At 41.3% G+C, this 20,648-nt stretch overlaps 1 protein-coding gene across 1 annotated transcript in view; it reads left to right on the plus strand.

The window, feature by feature from the left end:
* Positions 1-20,648, plus strand: part of PLEKHH2 (pleckstrin homology, MyTH4 and FERM domain containing H2) — a 1,501,506-nt gene that overhangs the window by 734,515 nt on the left and 746,343 nt on the right. Inside the window, exon 11 of the mRNA XM_044075068.1 lies at positions 12,859-12,998. Coding sequence (XP_043931003.1) covers positions 12,859-12,998 — 140 coding nt within the window. The remainder of the gene's footprint in view (positions 1-12,858; positions 12,999-20,648) is intronic.

The following is a 20,648-nucleotide window of genomic DNA, read 5'->3' on the forward strand; positions in this document are numbered from 1 at the left end:
GGAAAGACATATCATGGCAAAAAAATATTTGCTTCAACTGTGCCTAGCCTTGGGGATCACAGTCCCCTCACTACTTAACCAAATCACAGGTGGAACTCTCCTGGTTCCTGACATTGATCAGCTACTAGCTGTGTATAGTAAAAGAGTGAGCCAGACTACCCCAGGATGAATTGCCACAATTGTGAAAGCAGCACTAAATCTATCACGTGATACAGTCTTCGAAGTGTTAGTTCTTATGGCAGCATATATTCACACAGTCCAGCACACCAGACCAAATAAGAGCATTCTGCTGTGTACTCTCATAACTTTGTAGAGTCAAGCAACACAACCAGTGACACAACCCATAGAGCCTGTCTGAAACATCTGATCTGTTAATGGACAAAGTCAGCAAACCTCAGGTCAGGAACTCTATTCATTAAGCCTACCCCTACGGACAGAATTACCATAGATGTGTCCTCAATGGGATGAGAGGGGGCATTATCTGAACAGGATGGCTCAAGGAAAGTGCACTACAGAGGTGGCCAAATTACATATCAGCATCTTTTAGATGAGAACAGTCTTTCTTGCATTGCAGCTTTTCAAGACTCACTCCCAGGAAGTGCAATAGCTATACTCTCAAACAACATAGCAATGGTATGGTACATAAACAAGCAGGTGGAACCCATTCTTACCATCCATGCAGAAGAGCTGTAAAGGTTTGGAAATTGGCTTTTACTTCACATTGCTTTCTGATTACAACTTACATCTTAGGAACTTCCACCATAATTGTGAAGAAGTTGAGTGGGCAGATTCTGCTCATACATGAATGACTCTCAGAAATGCAGTTGAGCGCAAGATGTTCCATAAGTGAAGAAACTTTGTTATGATTGCTTTGCTTCACCATTAAACACAAAATGTGACAGGTTCTCCTCCATCATCCCCCAGGAAGGATTCTGTCAAGAGCCACAATCTTCCACATTTGTTTCCCAGATCCCCAGTATGCATTTTCTTCTTTTCCACTCCTTCCCAGGTTTTCACAGAAGTCTAAGATGTACAGAGACATAGCCATTCTCTTAGCTCTGTTCTAGTGTCTTCAGATTTGATTCCCTCTGCTCTGGCCATATATGAAAAGAAAAGTGCTTATTATTTATTGCTTTTATTTACTTTAGTTTGTTTACTATTTGCAGATACAGCCCAGGGGAAGAAATTCATAAAATAAATTAATTTTAAAAAGAACTAATTTACAAACAAGGAGCAATCTCAGAAGGTGGAGTCCTGCAGATAATTGAAACAATAAGTAAATATTATTAACAGAGTTGGAAAAACAAATGTGGATTAATTTAGTACTAAATATGGAAGATAAGCAGCAGGTCTGAGCATTGGGTTGAAATAAATGTGATCTAGGTGAGGGGAGACTGTTAAATGATAAGTCCAGTGGGAAAGCATTTGCAGACAGATTTTTGATGGAGGCATCTTTTGAGTTGCACTCTGAAACTTGGGAAAGAGGAAATTTCTTTTAGGTAAGGGTGAGGGATTGCCAGAATTTGGGTGCAAGCAATCCAATTATGCACAACTGATGAGATCAAAAGAAGACCAAAACATGCATGTCTGCAGCTAGTGGGGTTTGGTTTTATTGGCCCAAGTGTACTTATAATGACTTAAAAAGTAAAAAAAAAGCCATGGGCATTCAGAAACTGTGTATCTGAAGCACTGATGTGTACATAAGGGTTATTTGCATATATCCCATGGGCCTCTGCTGCAGAAGCATTTTAGTAATTTGGATAAATAGATGGATGAGAAACCGCAAATTCATTCCCAGTTTAGCACATGCTCCTCATGGATAGGGGCCACAAGTAACTGTCTCAACATAACCTTTTTCTTCCAGGCTTTGGGTTATTTGTATGCAAAACATAAGGGCTAAAACTACCATGGGAATGTAATGCTAGGTTTCTTAAGATCCTCACAGATCAGTAGCCTAGTAAGCATGAATGAATCTATGAGAAGGAGTAGTCAGTACAGTTTGCTTTGCTGGTTTGGAGTGAGGGACTTAATTGGGAGAAGTTGTAGAAGTTATAGAAGTTATAGGGGGTGGTTTTATTATGGAATTTGGTAGCAAGAGCTGGGAAGGTGTCTGGTTGAAGTAATTTGAAAAGAAGAGACCCTAGGAGTAGCTCAACTCTGTATGAGACTGAGAGTCATCTGCCTTTGGAAATATTGTTCCGGTGGTATTTATGAGGAGGCAGTTGCAAATGAATCAGCAGATTTTGTTTTCAGTGGACTGTAGAGTGAATGAGTTTTTTTTTGAGAATATGGGCACCCACCCCTTATTCAGTTTTAGCTAGGAAGACTCCTTTGCCTATTTCAGCTGTAGCTAGAGAGAAAGGGAAATGTTTTACAAGGCCATAATAAAAGAGAATTGATCTTTTCCCTGGTATTTTTAACGTAGCTATGGAAGTTAAATAACTGGTCCAGCCATAAACCTAGGTATTTAAAGGATGTGGTTGTTTCTACTGGGGTACAATTGAGATCTGAAATGCTGAGATTTTTAGGAGTTTTTTCCCATCTTTTGAGAGGTTAAAATATCATATTTTTTGTTTTGCAGAGGTTTAGGAGTAGAGTATGGTTGTATAGCCAAAAATGAATGGAGTGGAGATCAGAATGAAGCTGGATTTGAATAGTTGAATATGAGGAACTGGATCAAAAGATAACCATGTTTGATAACCGTCTTCTACTTCAATACCAACTCCTGCTGTCTCCCACATGCAGTCAGCTTTATCTGGAAATTCACTCCCTTCGTTTAACTGCATGATTTCTCCATTTCCAGTGATGGCCAGGGACCCTACATTTCCATCCATAGTTATTGATTTAATTACAGCCTCACAGAGACCTTCTACCAGGATGATATATGAGAATAAGTGGAAGAAATTCTCTATACGGGCTACCTTGAACCTCTTTGATGCATTTTCAGACTACATATTCCGGGTACTGACCTTGATGGCAGAGATACTTAAAGTAGGGACTAGTTATTCTTTGGTTAAAGTTCATTTAGCTGCTATCTGTTTGTATCATCAAGGATTCTCCTCTTTGACTTTAAACTCACTCAAGCTATGTAAAGGCTTCTTGAAAAGAACATTGCATTCTAGACCCCCCCCCCCCCCAAATCTCCTTGAGATCTTAATTTCATCCTGGAGAAACTTACTAATTTTCCCTTTGAACCCACTGGTTGTACATTCTATTTATTTTGCAAAACAGATTCAGATCCCTTGAGTCTGTGTGTGTGTGTGTGTGTGTGTGTGTGTGTGTGTGTGTGTGTGTGTGTGTGTGTGTGTGTTTTGTGATACCATTGGACTTATGAATGTGTAATAAGTGTGACAGAAGAAGGTTTGTTGAAGCTCTACATGTAAGGCAGAGGTTGTCTCTCACTAGCCTGTATTATACAGAGAAAAGGGATGAGGCTCTGGGATGGTCTGCATAGTTTTCACAATTTAGGTGTTTGATATATTTAGTGAGAAACTGTTGTGGTCATTCCAGTTGTGACAGGTGTTTGGGCACATGCTTACCGAATGGGCCTTTATACTCCATGATTGGTTTAATGAGTGCTGAGTGCAGTGAAATGATTGCTTTCCTGGACCTGGACCAAAGTACCTGTAGATACAAGCTGCTCAATGAAAAAGGACTTCCTTACAACAGTGGATACATGGTAATCAGAGGACAGCTTGTTGCCATCATAGGTTCCCAGATCCCTAACTACTGGATCAGTTTTCAGGGATGTGTCCATGTGACAGTTAAAAGGAGATTCATGCTTGCTGAAAGATATGATTAACCACTTTTTGGCATTTGCTATCCAGTGGGTTACATAAAAATTGACATTTATCTGGAGAGTCCCTCTATGATACCCAAGTGTGGGATGGTGTTGAATACCTTTGCAAGGTCCCGATAAGTATTATGAACTAATTTGCTTTCATCCATTGCTTCAGTAACTTTTTTGAAAAAGTTGATAAGGTTAAGTAGGCAGGACTTGCCCTTGTTGAATCTGAACTGGATTGGGCTGAAAGTCTGTAGGTTACCTATAGCCTTATTCATTAATACCATATTGAGCCTTTTCATAGCCTTACAGATGAGACTGAGCAGGCTTATGGGTCTATAATTACCCAGGTCTGTTGAATCTCCACCTTTGTGCAAGGAAATGATTGTTGCTATCCTCCATTCATCTTGCACAGAGCCTGTTTTAAGGCTAATATTAAACAACTTCTGTAGGAGATCAGACAAGTCATGTTTTAGGTTGACCGGTAGGCAGCCTTGTATGTTATCTGGCCTGAAAGACAGTGTTTTTAGCCTTAGATAGCATCTTGAAAACTTATTCTTGGGAGATTTGAGGGGGGAGGGGTGTAGATGTGACTATGTGATCTAAGAATATTGGAGGGGAGGAGGAGGATAAAGTTTGAACTAAATATGTACACTTGTAGATTGGCTGTGTTCTCTGAGTATGTGTATGTGATATAGTTTACAATTATTTCTGCAGAATTCTGGGCACTGTTTCTGAGATGTTTAGAATAACTGAAGTAGTCTGCTTGGAGTATAAAAGTGTATGTGCAAACACTTCCAGGCAAAAATATCAAGTCTTCTAGATTTTGTTGTTTATTTGGTAGCCAAAGATATGTTCTACCATTGTTTCTTTGTGAATTGCATATCTTATCTCTCTTCCTAATATTTTCTGATCACTTCTGATTGATTCCTATAGTTTCTTGCAATATTTTTATGCCCTGCTAATTATCCCTTTTTTATCAGAAGCTTCTCTTCTAGATTCAAGTAAAATCTCAACCAGAACAGGTTTAGGATTCCCTTATTTATTTCTAATTGTCTATACTATGATATCACTCCCTGATAGGGAAGGCAATTACTAGCCTGCAATCCAAATGTCTTCTTGACCTCTTCCCATTGTATTACCTTTCATTTACTAATTATTTCCTCCCAATACCTTGTTTTTTTTGCCATCTTCTTCCAGGAAATTCCAACCTCCTCCTTTCTATTCTGTGTACTCCTATTAGCAGTCTTCCCTATTGGCAGAATCTCCTTTCTTCATTCCTATTTTGGTTTAGTTCTTAGTATACTTTCTGCTACTTTATGAATATAATATTTCATATTACTGTTATTATTTTGCTTAAGGGTCTGCGTCCAAAATCCCATTCTTTCCTTATTTCTTGAATTACCCAATTCTTCATCGTCATCATCCCTTTCCACTTTAAATTATAACCTTTGCTTGTATGTATCAGAGCCTTAACTGTTTTGCTCTAAAATATCCCTTCATATCAGGTAATCCTAAAACTCCTTACTCTAGGGGGAGAATCAGCTTATCCCACTTGACTCATGCCCTGCTTCCATTCCAGATAAAATCCTTCAACTCTTTATTAATTACTGTCCACAACTTCTCTTTTGTTTGATAAAAATACGCCTGACCTGTGTATAAATCTAAAGGGACTAAAAACAGTTTTACTGTTTGTATCTTGCTATCCATATTCATAGGCAAGAGCTTCTTCTAGTTCTTAGTTTTTATATTATATTTTGCTTAGTCTCTTCCCACTTATCCATAGCAGCCATAACCAAATACTTTAATCCATAGTCCTAAATACTTCATTTTATCATGTTTCCTTTTCACTTTTTCTAGTTCATTTTCTTTCAGGTTTAGTTTCTTCTCTGCAGGCATCCAGGCAATGAACTTACTAGCAGCCATCTTGGAAGTCTCAAACTTCATCATTCTTAATCTTCTACATATTATCTGATGATTATCTACCAACATTCTCAGAGGTAACTCTTGATAAATGCCTTATATACCTGAATAAGGTCTCCTCTTAAATATCTGTATGCGACTGTACAAGTTTAAATATTGTAATCTTTCACATTAACAAATGTTCACATCCATGGATGTTGGTATATCTCCACTGTACACTTTCCAATTTACTAATGCTAGTTTTCGTATAAAGTTTTCATATTATTATTCCATACTCTAGTTTGACCTAATGTAGCTTACAAACAATGATTTCATCATTTTTGTTTTCATGGACTTTGTAAATCTTTTTATACAGCCTTAGTTATGTAACTGTCATTAAGCAATTGGTTGATATGATCAGAAAAACTCAAAACTGGAATTACCCATGTAATAAACTCATGTCCTTAAAATAAATCTACAGATCTGATGGCCTTTTCATTTTTCTTCACAAATGGATCTAGGATCCAATCCTGGGATCTGGCTTGACCGCATAAACAATACTTCGGATCCAATTCTTAAGCTTCTCCCTCTCCCACAATGGTCTACTGTGCCTCCATCTCTTCAGATCTCATTTGCTACCATAGCAGCATGATGGACAATTCAATTCTGAGCATAAGAGTGTCTTTTTTGATACTATTTCTTTGTGAATTAGTGCTTTCTTCTAATTACATATAAACTAAGTACAATTTTCCTTCCTCCCTCAGCTGTATGCAGGCATTAGGGTTTTTTCACAGTTACTGTTTCTTTACTTTCTCTTGTACCACTTGTGGTACATGGCTGGTATTCTATTTTTACAGGGGTTTCTTCCTGGATTTTTATTTATCTATTTCCTGTTAACTAAAAAGAGCACAGCGTTGCGGGTCCACAGAGAGAAGTTTATTAACAAATATTTCCTCTTAAATTGTTAAAAAATTTGGTTTCTTTCTATTTGTTTAACTGTCTACTTTTTGGGTTAAACTTATTGTAGTTTAAATTATAACCTTCTACCTTTCAGGTTAAACTCGTTGTTTAAACACTTTTTTCCCTTTTTATGGTTTACTGTTTAACTGCCACCTACCATGTTAGAGAAACCTATGGGTTTTAAGAAGTACACTTCTTGTGGGCATTAGATTCCTAATTCTGATGTCCACAAGAAGTGCGTATACTGTCTAGGGGCTGCCTATCTGGATTCTCCATGCACTTTTTGTGCCACTTTTTAATCTTAGGGTGCACTCTGATCATTGAATTAAATTGATACTGAAAGGATTACTTCCTGCTGAGGCTTAAACCCCTCAAAACCAACTCAAGTTGTCTTGGAGCTGAGGAAAAGGCATCTTCTCAAATCTCCAAGAGCTTCCTCGGAACCATCTGAAAAGCTACAAAAGGTCTCGGATCCAACTTCTTCAAATCCAAGGCCTGTCAGGCTGCCTTGGAACCACAACAGTCCTCAGTTCCAACTGGGTAAGCCCCTACTGCCAGCGCTCCCCTTCTGTACACCTCTTTCTCAGATCCTAAACCATCGGATGTGACAAGTATAGAGTCTGCACACCGGAATTTGTGTTAAAACCTGTGTCTCTGGCTCTGCCTTCTCAGTTATTTCAAATGCTGAGGAAGCACCCTAGACCAGCATCCACAGAATCATGCAGATCTTCAAGGAATTTGACAGAGGCAGATTTAGAGAGGATGATGCAGGTATTTCTCAGGGCTGAGATCTAGATGGGGGTCTTGCCATCTCCTTCCCCACTTAGATCTGTGAGTACACCTACCCAACCAGTACTGTTTCCTTCTCTGATCCGGCCTGTGGTTTTGGAGTCCCAGGGATCCAAGATCCCCGAGAAATTCAGGGTCAGATCTGAGGAAGCTTCCTTTCTTGACTCCAATGATGTCCCTAACCAGTCCTGCTCCAATACCTTTGGATCAGACTGGGTGTCAGATCTGAGAGGTCAGCGCCAGGTCTGATGAGTTGGTTTTGGCTCCTACGTTGTCAGATCCTTTTCCTCCCCTTGGTGCCGTAGCACTGGATAGCTCCAGTCCAGTTCTGTCTGGAGGGCTTAGATCTGGGACTGGCCAAGACCTCCTTTCTTCAGCTGCTTTGGTTCCAAGGAGAGGAGGAGATGTTTCCCCCGGGTCCTTTAGCTTTTCAGGTAGTAGAACGGGCTTTCCTCTTTGCATAGAGAGTCACCATCCTCTCTAATCTCAGATCCTAACTTTTGCCTCACCTCAGTTAAGAGCTCTGAGCCAATCATTTCTACTCCTCAGTGTCAGCCAGCTCTGGGAAGCCACCACACATATTCCCCAGAGGGATTCTCCCCCTCTTCCAACACTTCTATCGAACACCCAACGGAGGAAGTACCCTGGAAGAGTACGTTTAAGAAGAGGCACATTGACTCCCCTGTGGAGTCTCTCATGAAGACACCAATTTTGATGAGGGAGAAGGATCACCCCGATTGCCACCTGATGATGTCTCTTTTGGGGACATCCTGGAACTCCTCAAACAGAAGGGTGGCTGGTCTTTCCAGTCTCCTTCTCCTGAAGAATTGGTGTTCTTTGAGGCTTTCGCAGCTGGCCTATCTACATTTTGGGTGACCACCCTGGTGGATGAACATATTGACCTAGTTTCTTGCCAGGCCTGGGAGGAACCAGACACTGTTGAGCCCATCCCCAAGTGCCTGGACAAGTTCTCAGTTCCCCCTTCAGATAAACCTCACTGGAACAAGGAAATCACAGTTGATGCTATAGTTGTGACGACAGCCACTAAGAAGGAGCTAGTTGAACAAAACTCCTCTGTCCATCCACCAAAAAGGGAATCCAGAATGATGGACAGATCTAGAAAGTGAGTGGATGCCTTAGCCTCATTCGTGCTGAGGTCATTGAACTAACTGGCACACTTCATTCATTTGCAGACAAATTTGATCAAAGTGCATTTCAAACTCTCTCTTTGAGCTCATGTCTGCAAAGGACCTTAAGAAGGTCCCTCCTCAACTGACCAGTCTTTCGTCCATTTCCAATGCATCAATGAAGCTGATCTCCCATACAGCTGAGGGTGCCTCAGGAGCAGCCAGTTCAGGCATAGCCATTAATAGACATGCCTGGATGAGGCTGTACGACTTCACAGAACCCTTCAAGGCATCATTTATTAATGCCCCCTTTGATGGCTCATCTTTGTTCAGGCCATCAGTGAAAGATATGCTCACCCACAGCAAGCAAGAGGGAAAGACCCTGTCTGCTGTTGGAATCAAATTTTCTACCCCTCAACGTACATTTACTAGGAACCAGCAAGGTGGTAAGAAAATGCAGTTCTGGAAATCTCAGGGACCTTTTCAGGATACTCGTGGGGATACTTCCTCCAGAGGCATAGAAGAAGGTTTCAATGGCAGATGTCACCCCAGAGGCAGAGGGGATCAGCAAAACCAGGGCTTCAGAGACTCCTTCTCTGATAGGCTCTATCAGCACTCCTGAACCATTGCCCAACTGTTCACCTCTATAGGCAGTTAGGGGTCATTTTTCCTTGCACCTGGCACCTGGACAAATCTCACAAAAATTCATGGGTGCTAAGAATCAAATTCAGAGGTTACTACATACAGAAACTCACACAAATGGTGCACAATGTGCTCAAAATAGACCAGATAACCAAAAGTAGCACAGCGTTGCGGGTCCACAGAAAGATTTTATTAATACAAAGACATGAGGTTAAGCGCTTTCATCAAGTAAATTGACTTAATCAGAACAAGTAATAGTAAAAACATTGAAGCTTAAATAGCAAACAGTTTAAATTCATTGGTTCAATATTAACCAATACTATGCTTAAAATACCACTTCTCATAAATAGTTAGCAGTATATGCATGACCAAAAAATGAATAATTAATTAGTTAGATTCAATATAATAAAAAATTTCTACAAAAACACTTCTCTACAAAAAATATAGAACAATGTATGGTACATGTATATGTACTTTCCTAATGGTGAATCAAAAACAAATCAATATATGTTAATATATATTAAAAATATACACAAAAGTTATATAAAATACATATTTAAAATTAAAAGTAAAATACTGGAGAAATCCAGTGTGGGCCATATTATCATGCCCATCCCTTCCAGCAACACTAGTGCTTCAAACTCTTGGGTCCATGTCAGCTACCATTCTTCTAGTTCCTTTAGCAAGACTCTGTATGTGAATCTTTCAATGGACATTGGCAGTACAGTGGTCTACTCTTTATCAGCCTCTATATTTTCCCATAAACCTCACTCCAGTCTGCAAACGTCATGTTCCCTGGTGGATCCAGTCAGATGATGTGTTTCTGGCAGACCATTCTCCCTTCTTCCCTAGTTGCGACAGTGACCACAGATGCTTCCCAACTGGAGTGGGGGGCATTTCTTGGGGAGGATGGAAAAAGACACGTCGCCCCCCTCAAGAGACCAAGTTGAATATCAGTGCCCTAGAGATGACAGCAGTTCTTCTTATGTTGCAAGCCTTTCAGGACATTTTCACTCTTGTGACTATCACAATCCATACAGACCACATGTCAGTAGTTTGGTACATCAACAAACAAGGAGGAACCTGTTCCTACACATTGTGCAGAGGCCATAAGGGTTTGGGAATGGGCAATCTTTTCAGACTACTTTCTCACTACAATGCACATACCAGGGAAAACCAACACGCTGCCAGACAGACTCAGCAGGTCCATTCTGATTCCTCACGAATGGTCCCTCAGTCAGACGGTAGTGAATATGATCTTCAGCTGCCAGGGCCAGTCTTACTGTAACCTATTTGCCTCGCCCCTCAACAACAAATGCAGCAAGTACTCCATTCTGATTCCCCCCTCTAGGGGAGTCACCAAGAGATGCTATGAGTCGTGCTTGGCCCCCAAGTCTCCTCTGTGCCTATCCTTTTCTTCCCCTGATTCCAAAGTTCCTACAGAAAGCAAGCAGGCTGAAGAGCTCAGTTGTCCTTCTTGCCCCCTTCTGGCCTCGACAGATATGGTTCCCCTTCTTCTGGTCTCACTTGAAATATCCTCCATGGATACTGGAGCCCACAAAGGATCTCTTATCTCATCCATCAGGAATACAAAATCCCAGTCTCCACACCATCAAGATGACCACATGGTTTCTCCACTTCTAGTGATAGTAAGACAGTCCAAGCTCGCTTCCCCAGTTCATGACATTATCTTCGCCACCCAGAAGGCCTCTACCAAGAAAGTCTACAGAAGCAAATGAAAAAGATTCTCTATATGGGCTTACAAGCAGAATATTGATTCTTTTTCAGCACCTACTTTGGCCATTCTTCTTTTTCTCACTACTCTTTTTAAGGAAGGAGCTAGCTTTTCTACTGTAAAACTTCAATTGGCAGGCATTTACAACTTCCATGTAGGAAACAAATCATTCTCTTTGGCTTCGTCCAGGTTATGCAAAGTTTTCATGAAGGGAGTTTTTCCTTCTCAGACCTCCAATAAAGGATCCCTCTCCTCCTTGGGATCTGATGATGGTCCTTCAGGCGTTAACTTAGAAACACAGTAAACTGGCGAACAAATGTGATATGAAGTTTCTTTCTTGGAAAATCCCTGAATGCATGGTTGAAAATAAGCTGATGACACATATCATCTTTTTAAATACATGCAGGATCACAGTACAGCAGGGATTGGGGAATTTGCCATTTCCCTTCTGGAGTGCGGTCTCAGAACTGGTATTTATAATTAGCAGGATGTGTAAGGGGTGAAGGGAGGGGGGTTTACCTGTGCTAAAAATGTTTTTCTTTTTTGATCAGCCATATGTGCTTGAGCACTTGTCATTCACTGGTTTGATTTTTCAACATATGTATATATACATATATAATAATATATGTATATATATATATGTGTGTGTGTGTGTGTGTGTGTATATATATATATATATATATATATATATATATATACACACACACACACACACACACACACACACACACACACATGTGTGTGTGTGTGTGTGTGTGTGTGTGTGTGTGTGTGTGTGTGTGTGTGTGTGTGTGTATATATATATATATATATATATATATATATATATGTATATATATATGTGTGTGTGTGTCTGTGTGTGTGTATGTATATATGTATATGCACGTGTATATCTATCCAAATACATATATATACACATCTACTGCTGTGGACAAGAGTGTATGGAGATACACACACAGACACACACACACACACACACACACACACACACACACACACACACACACACACACACACACACTACTGTGAATAATAACAGCCACCATCCATTTGTTTGTTTGTTTAATTAATTAATTAATGTGTGTGAATGGCTTACCATTGAGAGTAGATAGATATTACCATGCTTCTGAGGCTTTTAAAGTAGGTTATCAGACCACATTTTCAATAAATATTATTTTACTGAAATAGAAGCTGTGTGAGAGCTCCATTGTTCATTGGTTGAGTATGTTTATTGGTTTCTTTCTTTCTGGTACTGTCTCAAACTTCCTGGCTCATCCATAAATCTTTCATTCCTGTGTTATCTTTAAAAAAAACTCATTGCTACTTATTGTACCTTCAGGGAACATATGTATCATCTTTGGAATATGTGGAATGCTGAACACTTCTCTAGGAAATGGTAGTTACTGGGAGTGTATCTTTTTATAACTGCAGTACTGCCCCATGCGCCAGATCCTTTGCACTATAGCACTAAGTTAGGGTACATATGTCCACTCTACTGAGCATTTGCCAGTAGTGGACTCAACTCTGTAACTTTACAGTAATTTCACAACCATTACTAGAGGATAGTACTGCATCTTCTAGTCACTTTTCTTCCCAGACGATAAGTAGTTGGTATTTAACCCACAGATACACACTTTCTCTTCTTGCTGTCATGATTGCTATTGAACATGGGATGCTAGTGAGGTAGTCAAATACAAACATCTACACTGGCAAGCTGGTTGACCTCTATCATCAAAAAGATATTATGTTGTTTATTTTTATGCTTCCCACAGGAAGGAGGTGTAGTTGGGTATGTTCTGAATGGTTTTAATGAAATGAGACGAGGCCTAGGCTCCTTGTATTCTCCAGTTATTCTGTATTTTATAAATCAGACTGTGTGTAGATAAATACCTCACTCATTCTTGTTTGATTTATTTCAGGTGTCTCTTTGTCTTCTGTGGCTTCAGAAAGTGATTATGCCATTCCCCCAGATGCCTACCCTACTGATACAGAATGCTCAGAGCCTGAGCAAAAACTGCCTAAAACAACATGTTCCTCCTCTAGTGACAATGGCAAAAATGTAAGTATCAATTCCACTTCAGTTTTCATGTCTGGTCAGTTAAAATAGTTTTCGTTGAATTAATGAAAGAACTATGTTACTTGTGTTCCAACTCTAGTGACAGTGGTGGAAATGTAAGTAGCCATTACAGTTCAGCTCTCAACCAAGTCTTGTTCAGTATAGCAATAACCCACGCCTGGGTGTGGGTAATGCTGGATTTATCCATGGTTGGTGTGGTTTGGTCACGAGGGTGAAGCCCGAGTGGCCAAACAGAGCCAACCGTGGGTAAATCCAGCATTACCCACACCCAGAAGTGGGTTATTGCTATTATACAATGACATTATTTAAGAAAAAAAAGAATTACTTTTCTTAAATAATGGCACTGTATAATGCCTCCTTGCTGCTCTTCCGCAGCTGTCTGGTATTCTGCGGCAGTTCTGATGTACTGCGCATGCGTATGCCTACGCAGTACATCACAGCTGTGGGCAAAAGCAACAGAGAAAGCAAATGTCCGTTGCTTTTTACAAACTGTTTCGCTATGTTAAATGGGTTTAACATAGCGAGACAGCTTTTAAAAAGCAACGGAGAATCTCTGTTGCTTTTTTTAAAGCTGTCTCGCTATGTTAAACCCATTTAACATAGCGAGACAGTTTTGAAAAAAACAACGGAGAAAGCACGATCTCCGTTGCTTTTTACAAACTGTCTCGCTATGTTAAACTCATTTAATATAGCGAGACAGTATGAAGCAACGGAGATCTTGCTTTCTCCGTTGCTGTAAAAAAAGAGTTATAATAATGGAAAAAGTCTGGGCGACCAGACCTTTTTCCATTACTATAACTCTGATTTACAACATGCATGCTGACCAATCAGCGTGCATGTTTTTGAATATTAATGGGGGGGGGGTCGTTGTATAATTACAAATATTTGATGTAAAAATAATGAAAGGATTACTTCAATGAACAAATGTATGAGCTATGCCATTTAACATTTATATTATCTCCCCTTGCACAGGGATAAGTAGATGTTCTTCGTTCCCCATTGCTGCAGTCCTTACTATTGGGTATAGTCCGCGTCCAGTCGGCCCGAATACCAGAGTATAAGGCTGACGTCGGTCAGGGCGCATTAGACTGACGTCAGTACGTCAGGGTACTAATGCGCATGACCGACGTCATATCCTCAGTCTTTTTTGCCGCATGGTCCGATGCAGAAGCAGTTTTGCGAGTGCAGGTTGGCGTTCTGAAATATTTCCGAAACCGGAGTTTCAGACCGAAACAGAGTTGGCTAAGTACCCCGTTGGGAACATTTTGGTTTTTTCTTGCCTCAGTATTTAACCGGATGTCAGAAAAAGTGAATAACTGTATTTCTTGTGGGAAACAGATACCTCATAGGGATTACCATACCTTGTGTATACCTTGTTTAGGGCCTGAGCACGGCGTTGTTGGTTGCCGCTCTTGTGCTAGGTTTAACAAACGCACTATTAAGAGGAGGTTAGACTGTGCCAGGTTAGTGTTTGGGAAGCGTTGCAATTATAAAATGCCGTCGGATGCTCCGACGCCCGCTTCGCCCAAGAAGCGCAAGGACAAAACAGCGAAGCCTAGGGTTGATGAACCGGCAGTCCCGGACGTCGGTTCTTTAGAAGGCTCAGTGGAGCCAGAGGTTTTGCCAGGAGTTTCCATGGAGTCTCAGGCAGAAACTTTACTGTTACAGGATGTGCCTTCTCAGGAGGTAGGCCAGGCTGAGGGGCTTCTCAGGTAACTGTTCTTCCCTCTCTTCCCAAGGTAGTTAGAGCCTCTCCTTCTGTTGCCAAAACTTCTTTGAGAGGTAGGCCTAGTTCAGCTTCAGTGGGGGCTTCTCCTAGCATTTCGGGTTCTGTACCTAAGAAACATATGCTTAAAATGGCAGAAGATTTGATTACTATGATTAGAGGTTCTATGCCCCGCCTGATAAGAGGCCTAGGGTGGAACCGGAGTTTGATAGTTTTGAACAGTGTTCAGAGGCTTCAGAGTCTTCTGCAGAAGACTTGCAGGAGTATCCTACTTATTCTGATTCTGATGTGGATGATTCCACTCCTACAGCTTCTCCTCCTGAGGATTTCTCATTTTCAGAGACTCTGCATTCCATGAGGGAGCACTTTAAATGGGAAGGCCAGGATTACTCTGATTCCAGGAAAAGGCTTAGGGAATTCTTGTTTTTACCCCAGCATAGGCCCTTAGCTATTCCTCCTGTGTTGAATGTGGTGGAAGATGTTTTGCAGAGGCTTCACTGAACCCTGACTCTTTGCCTCCTGCTCCTGTTAAGCCTGATAGGTATTATAGGGTGCCCAAGCTCATAAGTATTTGTTTAAGAGTCCTAGGGCGGACCCAGAAACTATTTCTCAAGGGCCTAAAGGTGTTAAGGCCTCTGTGGTTAAAAATCCTGTTCCCACTGATAAAGAGGCAAGGGCTTTGGATAGGTGGGGAAAGAAAGTGTATACTTCTTCCGCTCTAGCCATGAGAGCGTTGAATTGTCAGTTTCACATGCTAAAATATCAGAATTATCTCCTTTCACAATTAAAATCTAAGGTGGATGCTTTGGCGGAAGGTATTGAGTGTAAAGAGTTGCTGGATTTGGTTCATGTGTCTGAACAAGTGGGTAAGCATTCTTTGCAATGTGGTTTTGATGCTGTACAGGCCTCCTCGAGGGTGGCTGCTACTAGTTCTGTTCTTCGCAGGCATGCCTGGTTGAAGGATCAGAATTTAGCTGAGCATGTTAAGACAAGGATTTTGGATGCTCCTTTACAGTCTGATGTGTTGTTTGGATCGCCTGTGGAAGCAGTTTTAAAGAAAATGGAAGACAAAGCTAAGTCTATGCAAACTGTTAAAGATTTTTGCAGGTGCAGCCACCGAAGTTTAGTAGAAATTGGCCTGCTAAGGGGTGGACATATCCTGCTTATGATTCCCAGTCTAGGGGTAGGTCTAGACGTGGTAGGGGCAGGCGTCAAGCTTCTTTTAGGGCTGGAACAGCGAGTTCACCTGCTCAGACTTCTGGTGAGGGCAGGGGTCAGTCCTTTCGTAAACAGACCCAATGACCTGTCTTTTCAGCTGCCAGTAGATTCTCGTCTGGCAGCTCCTTTGGGAGGAAGACTGTCTCTTTTCAAAGAAAATTGGGATTTAATTACTCAAGACAAATGGGTGTTGGATATCATTCACCACGGTTACAGATTTTATTTCCATACAATGCGCCCTTTCAAAGGCATGCCAGACGTTCCTCCTCCACAAAGAAAGGAGGCTCACAAGCAAGTTTCTCAGTTACTCCGGATGGGGGCCATTCAGCCAGTCCCTGTATCAGAAAGGGGCCTAGGATTTTATTCTCGCCTGTTCCTAGTACCAAAGAAGGGGAACACGTGGAGACCAATTTTGGATTTATCTCTCCTCAACACTTTTCTGGACATTCCCAAGTTCAAGATGTTGACGTTACAACAGCTTTTACCTCTGCTGGGCAAAGATCACTGGATGGTAACTTTAGATCTCAAGGAAGCTTACCTTCATGTGCCTATAAGGCTAAGTTGCAGGAAGTATCTGCGGTTTCGAGCTGGAAATTCTCATTATCAGTTCTCTGCATTGCCCTTTGGCTTATCTACTGCCCAGAGTATTCACAAAGGTTCTGGCTCCAGTGATAGCTTACTTCAGGCTTCAAGGAATTCAAATCTATCCTTACTTGGACGACTGCCTGATTCTGGCTCAAAAAGGAAGACCTTCTACAACATCTGGAATATGTTATAGCAGTGCTAAGATGCCTAGGGTATTCTGTGAACGAAATAAAGTCCAGTCTAGTACCCTCTCAAGACATGTGCTTTCTGGGTGTGAGACTGAATACAGCAGCCCAGATGGCCTTTTAACCCCGGACAAACAAAAGAGTCTGTCACTTTACTTCCATCAACTATCTCATCAGTCCGTGCTGACTGCAAGGACAGTCCTTCAAGCATTAGGGTTCATGGCATCTTGTATTCTGGTGCTTCCCAATGCCAAACTGCATATGAGGAAGCTACAATGGTATCTCAAAATGTATGGACACAGCACTGCCAGGATTTGGACACTGTCATTCAAATAATACCTTGCCTTCAAAAGAATTTTTGTGGTGGGCTCAGGAATGTCACCTAAACAAGGGACTCTCTGTGACCCGGCCAGAGGCGAGTCAGATTTTAACGACAGATGCCTCGGACATTGCTTGGGAGCTCATCTAAATGGAAAGTGGATACAAGACAATTGGCCTGCCAGACTACAGCATCTACATATCAACATGAAGGAGATGTTAGCAGTCCAGTTTGCATTAATGGCTTTCAAGGAGTTACTTCTTCCAGGGCAGGTGTTGATTCTAACAGACAACACAACTGTCATGTGGTACATCAACAAACAAGGGGAACACATTCTTATCCTCTATGCAGGCAAGCAATGATTTTATGGGAGACTGCGCTAAGCTTGCAACTAACTCTTCAGGCAAGGTTTCTGCCAGGAGCACAGAACTCCTTAGCAGATGTGTTAAGCAGACAAATCATGGATCCCCACGAGTGGAAACTGGATCTTCATGTATTTCAAAATTGACAGTGTCATGGGGACTCCAGACATAGATCTGTTCGCTTCTCCACTAAACCACCAGCTGCCACAGTATTGCACAAAGGGGTTTCATCACACAGCTTGGAAAGTGGATGCTCTGTCTTTCAGTTGGAAAAACCTTCATGTGTATGCCTTTCCTCCTCTGCCTCTTCTTCCAAAGGTACTATTAAAGGTCAGACAAGACAGGCCAAGGATGATTTTGATAGCTCCAGATTGGCCTCGGCAACACTGGTACCCACTACTACGGAGTCTGGTAAGGAAGCCTCCATGGCCTTTACCTCTGATTCCTCATCTGTTATCTCAGAAGGATGGTCATCTGCTCAATGTCAAGCTTCACTCTCTTCATCTAACAGCCTGGCATATTCTGTGTTGAAACACAGCAGGTCTCAACTTCCTCAACAAGTTTTAAATGTGATTATGGAAGCTAGAAGACCTAGTACAAGGAAAGTGTACGCAGAAAAATGGAAGAGATTTTTATTTTGGAGTACAGCAAAGAATTTGCAGGTTTCTGAGCCTAATTTTGAGTGTGGCTCTTCAATATCTTACTGAGTTATTGGACAAAGGTTTGTCCTTCTCTTCCATTAAGATTCATGCTGCAGCAATTTCAGCTCACTATGATTGTGACCCACCATTGTTTTCGCACCCTTTGTTCAAGCAGTTTCTTAGAGGGCAAAGAATATAAGACCCCACGTAGAGCTCCTACTCCTGCTTGGGATCTCAATTTTGTGTTGGAAAAACTTACTCTACAACCTTTTGAGCCTGCGGCTACTGCTGAATTGAAATACTTGTCATGGAAGACTGCTTTTCTGTTGGCTATTACTTCTGCAAGAAGGGTGTCTGAGTTGCAGGCCCTTATGGCAGTAGAGCCATTTTGATTTTCCATAAGGATAGGGTATCATTACGTACTAATCCTTCCTTTATGCCTAAGGTGGTTTCTAGTGTGGCTTTAAACCAAACTATTCATTTGCCTACTTTTTATGCAGACCCCCAAAATAAAGGGGAACAGATTTTGCACACTTTAGATGTACACAGGCAATTGCGTTATTATTTAAGCAGGACTAAGGATTTCAGGCAGTCTCAGCAGTTGTTTGTTTCTTTTGCTTTGAGTTCACAGGGCAAGCCTGTGTCAAAACAAACTATTTCTAGGTGGATTGGCTTTTGCATTGCATTTTGTTATTCCCATCATGGCAAGGAGATTCCAGCTGGGATTAGGCCTCATTCCACTAGGGCTACTGCCACTTCAACAGCTTTTCTAAGGGGTGGCAACTAAGGATATTTTGGAAGCAGCTACTTGGAGTTCAGTGCATACTTTCTCTAAGCATTATCACCTTCCTATCTACTCTAAGTCTAGGGCTGGTTTTGCCACAGCTGTTTTGCAAGGCATGTTGTCAGCTCCTGCTTCTTTATGATTTGCCAGCCTCCCTTACCTCTGCTTTGGGATTCTACCCAATAGTAAGGACTGCAGCAATGGGGAACGAAGAACATAGTACAGTTTTGTACCTACCATAAATGTAGATGTTCGAGGATCCCCATTGCTGCAGTCCAATTTACCCTCCCTCCTTCCCCTCTGTGTTTAGGGGTGGTTGTGTAGGTGAGGTTACATGCTTATATTTTTGTATATATTCTTGTTTATATTGTACATATTTTTGGTGCAGGTATTTTGGGCCTTGTCTTTTTAGGGTCTTCTGACATCTGGGGCAAGAAAAGACTGAGGATATGGCGTCGGTCATGCGCATTAGTACCCTGACGTACTGACGTCAGTCTAATGCGCCCTGACCGACGTCAGCCTTATACTCTGGTATTCGGGCCGACTGGACGCGGACTATACCCAATAGTAAGGACTGCAGCAATGGGGATCCTCGAACATCTACATTTATGGTAGGTACAAAACTGTACTTTTCAAGCTCTGGTTTTAAGTAAGGAAGGATTAAAAAAAAGAGTGAAAGACGTGACACTTATTAGGCATGTTGCATGCTCGATATCCATATCAACTGTTTATCAAATCATCCACTTAGTAATTTACTGGGGTTTAGTTTCAAAGGCAGGAAAGATTTCCAGAGTGATAGTCTACATGCAGAAACAAAGCAAGGGAAAGGTACAGTACCACAGACAATAATAATAATAATAATGCATCAACATGTATTGTAATATTTGTAAAAATAAAATTCATGTTTTGAAATTGTATCCATTTCTGTGATGTAAATGAATAAAGCCTTGACTATGATCCAGATGTCCTAAGTTCAGAGAGAGAAACAGGTGGTGTAAGAGCCAGGTAGAGGAGAGTGACAGTGCATGGTTGACACTGGCGTAATCATCCTGGGGATGAGATGGCTTCTAGTCAGCTAATCAACACCAAGTAAGAGGAGGCTTGCATAATACCAGATGACGGGGACCAGAGACAATCCCAAGGTAATGATGGTAGCTTTCAATAGCATGTGTGTGGAAGCCATGCCCATGCATGGAAAGAGAATAGAATTCTTCATGGTGATGTTGTTCCTCACATCGGTCACTTGGGGTGGGGTGGAGGTTAAGGTCTCATTTCGAAAACTCCATCACTACCTAGATGTTGGTGAGGACACACACCACCTTTTTGGATCTTTGGTTGGCTGTCAACCGTGCAGTAGGATTCTGCAGTTTTGAAGCAATAACTGGGCTGAGGAGTGATGTGGGGTTTCATGGAGAGTATGTTGGAGAGTAAAAAGAACCTTACAACAATGCAAATCTGTGCAACAAAATCCCTTCCAGTGAAAAATGTGGAATAAGCTCCCAGTGTCTAAACCTGCATTCGACGGTAGTCGGACTTTCTGAATTCTTTTGAAGAATGCATATTCTTCTTAAGTTTACAAGAGTTGTAGAGATCCTACTGTCTGATGGACAAACTGAAATGGAAAATGAAGTTAAAGTCCACAGAGCTGGTCCAGAATGGAGAGTGATGCGAGCACACAAAGAAACTACCGTGTGAATGTCTTTCTTTAAGAAATGTTTAATTTCTCCCTACCGGAAAAAATTACGCGCAAAATGCAAACTGACAAAGGAAATAGGAGTTTAAGTTTGCAGGTCAAGGAGAGTGATGTCGACA

The sequence above is a fragment of the Protopterus annectens genome, chromosome 6.part0, assembly GCF_019279795.1.
Source record: "Protopterus annectens isolate FY-2018-M chromosome 6.part0, PAN1.0, whole genome shotgun sequence".
Classification (NCBI taxonomy): Eukaryota; Metazoa; Chordata; order Ceratodontiformes; family Protopteridae; genus Protopterus; species Protopterus annectens.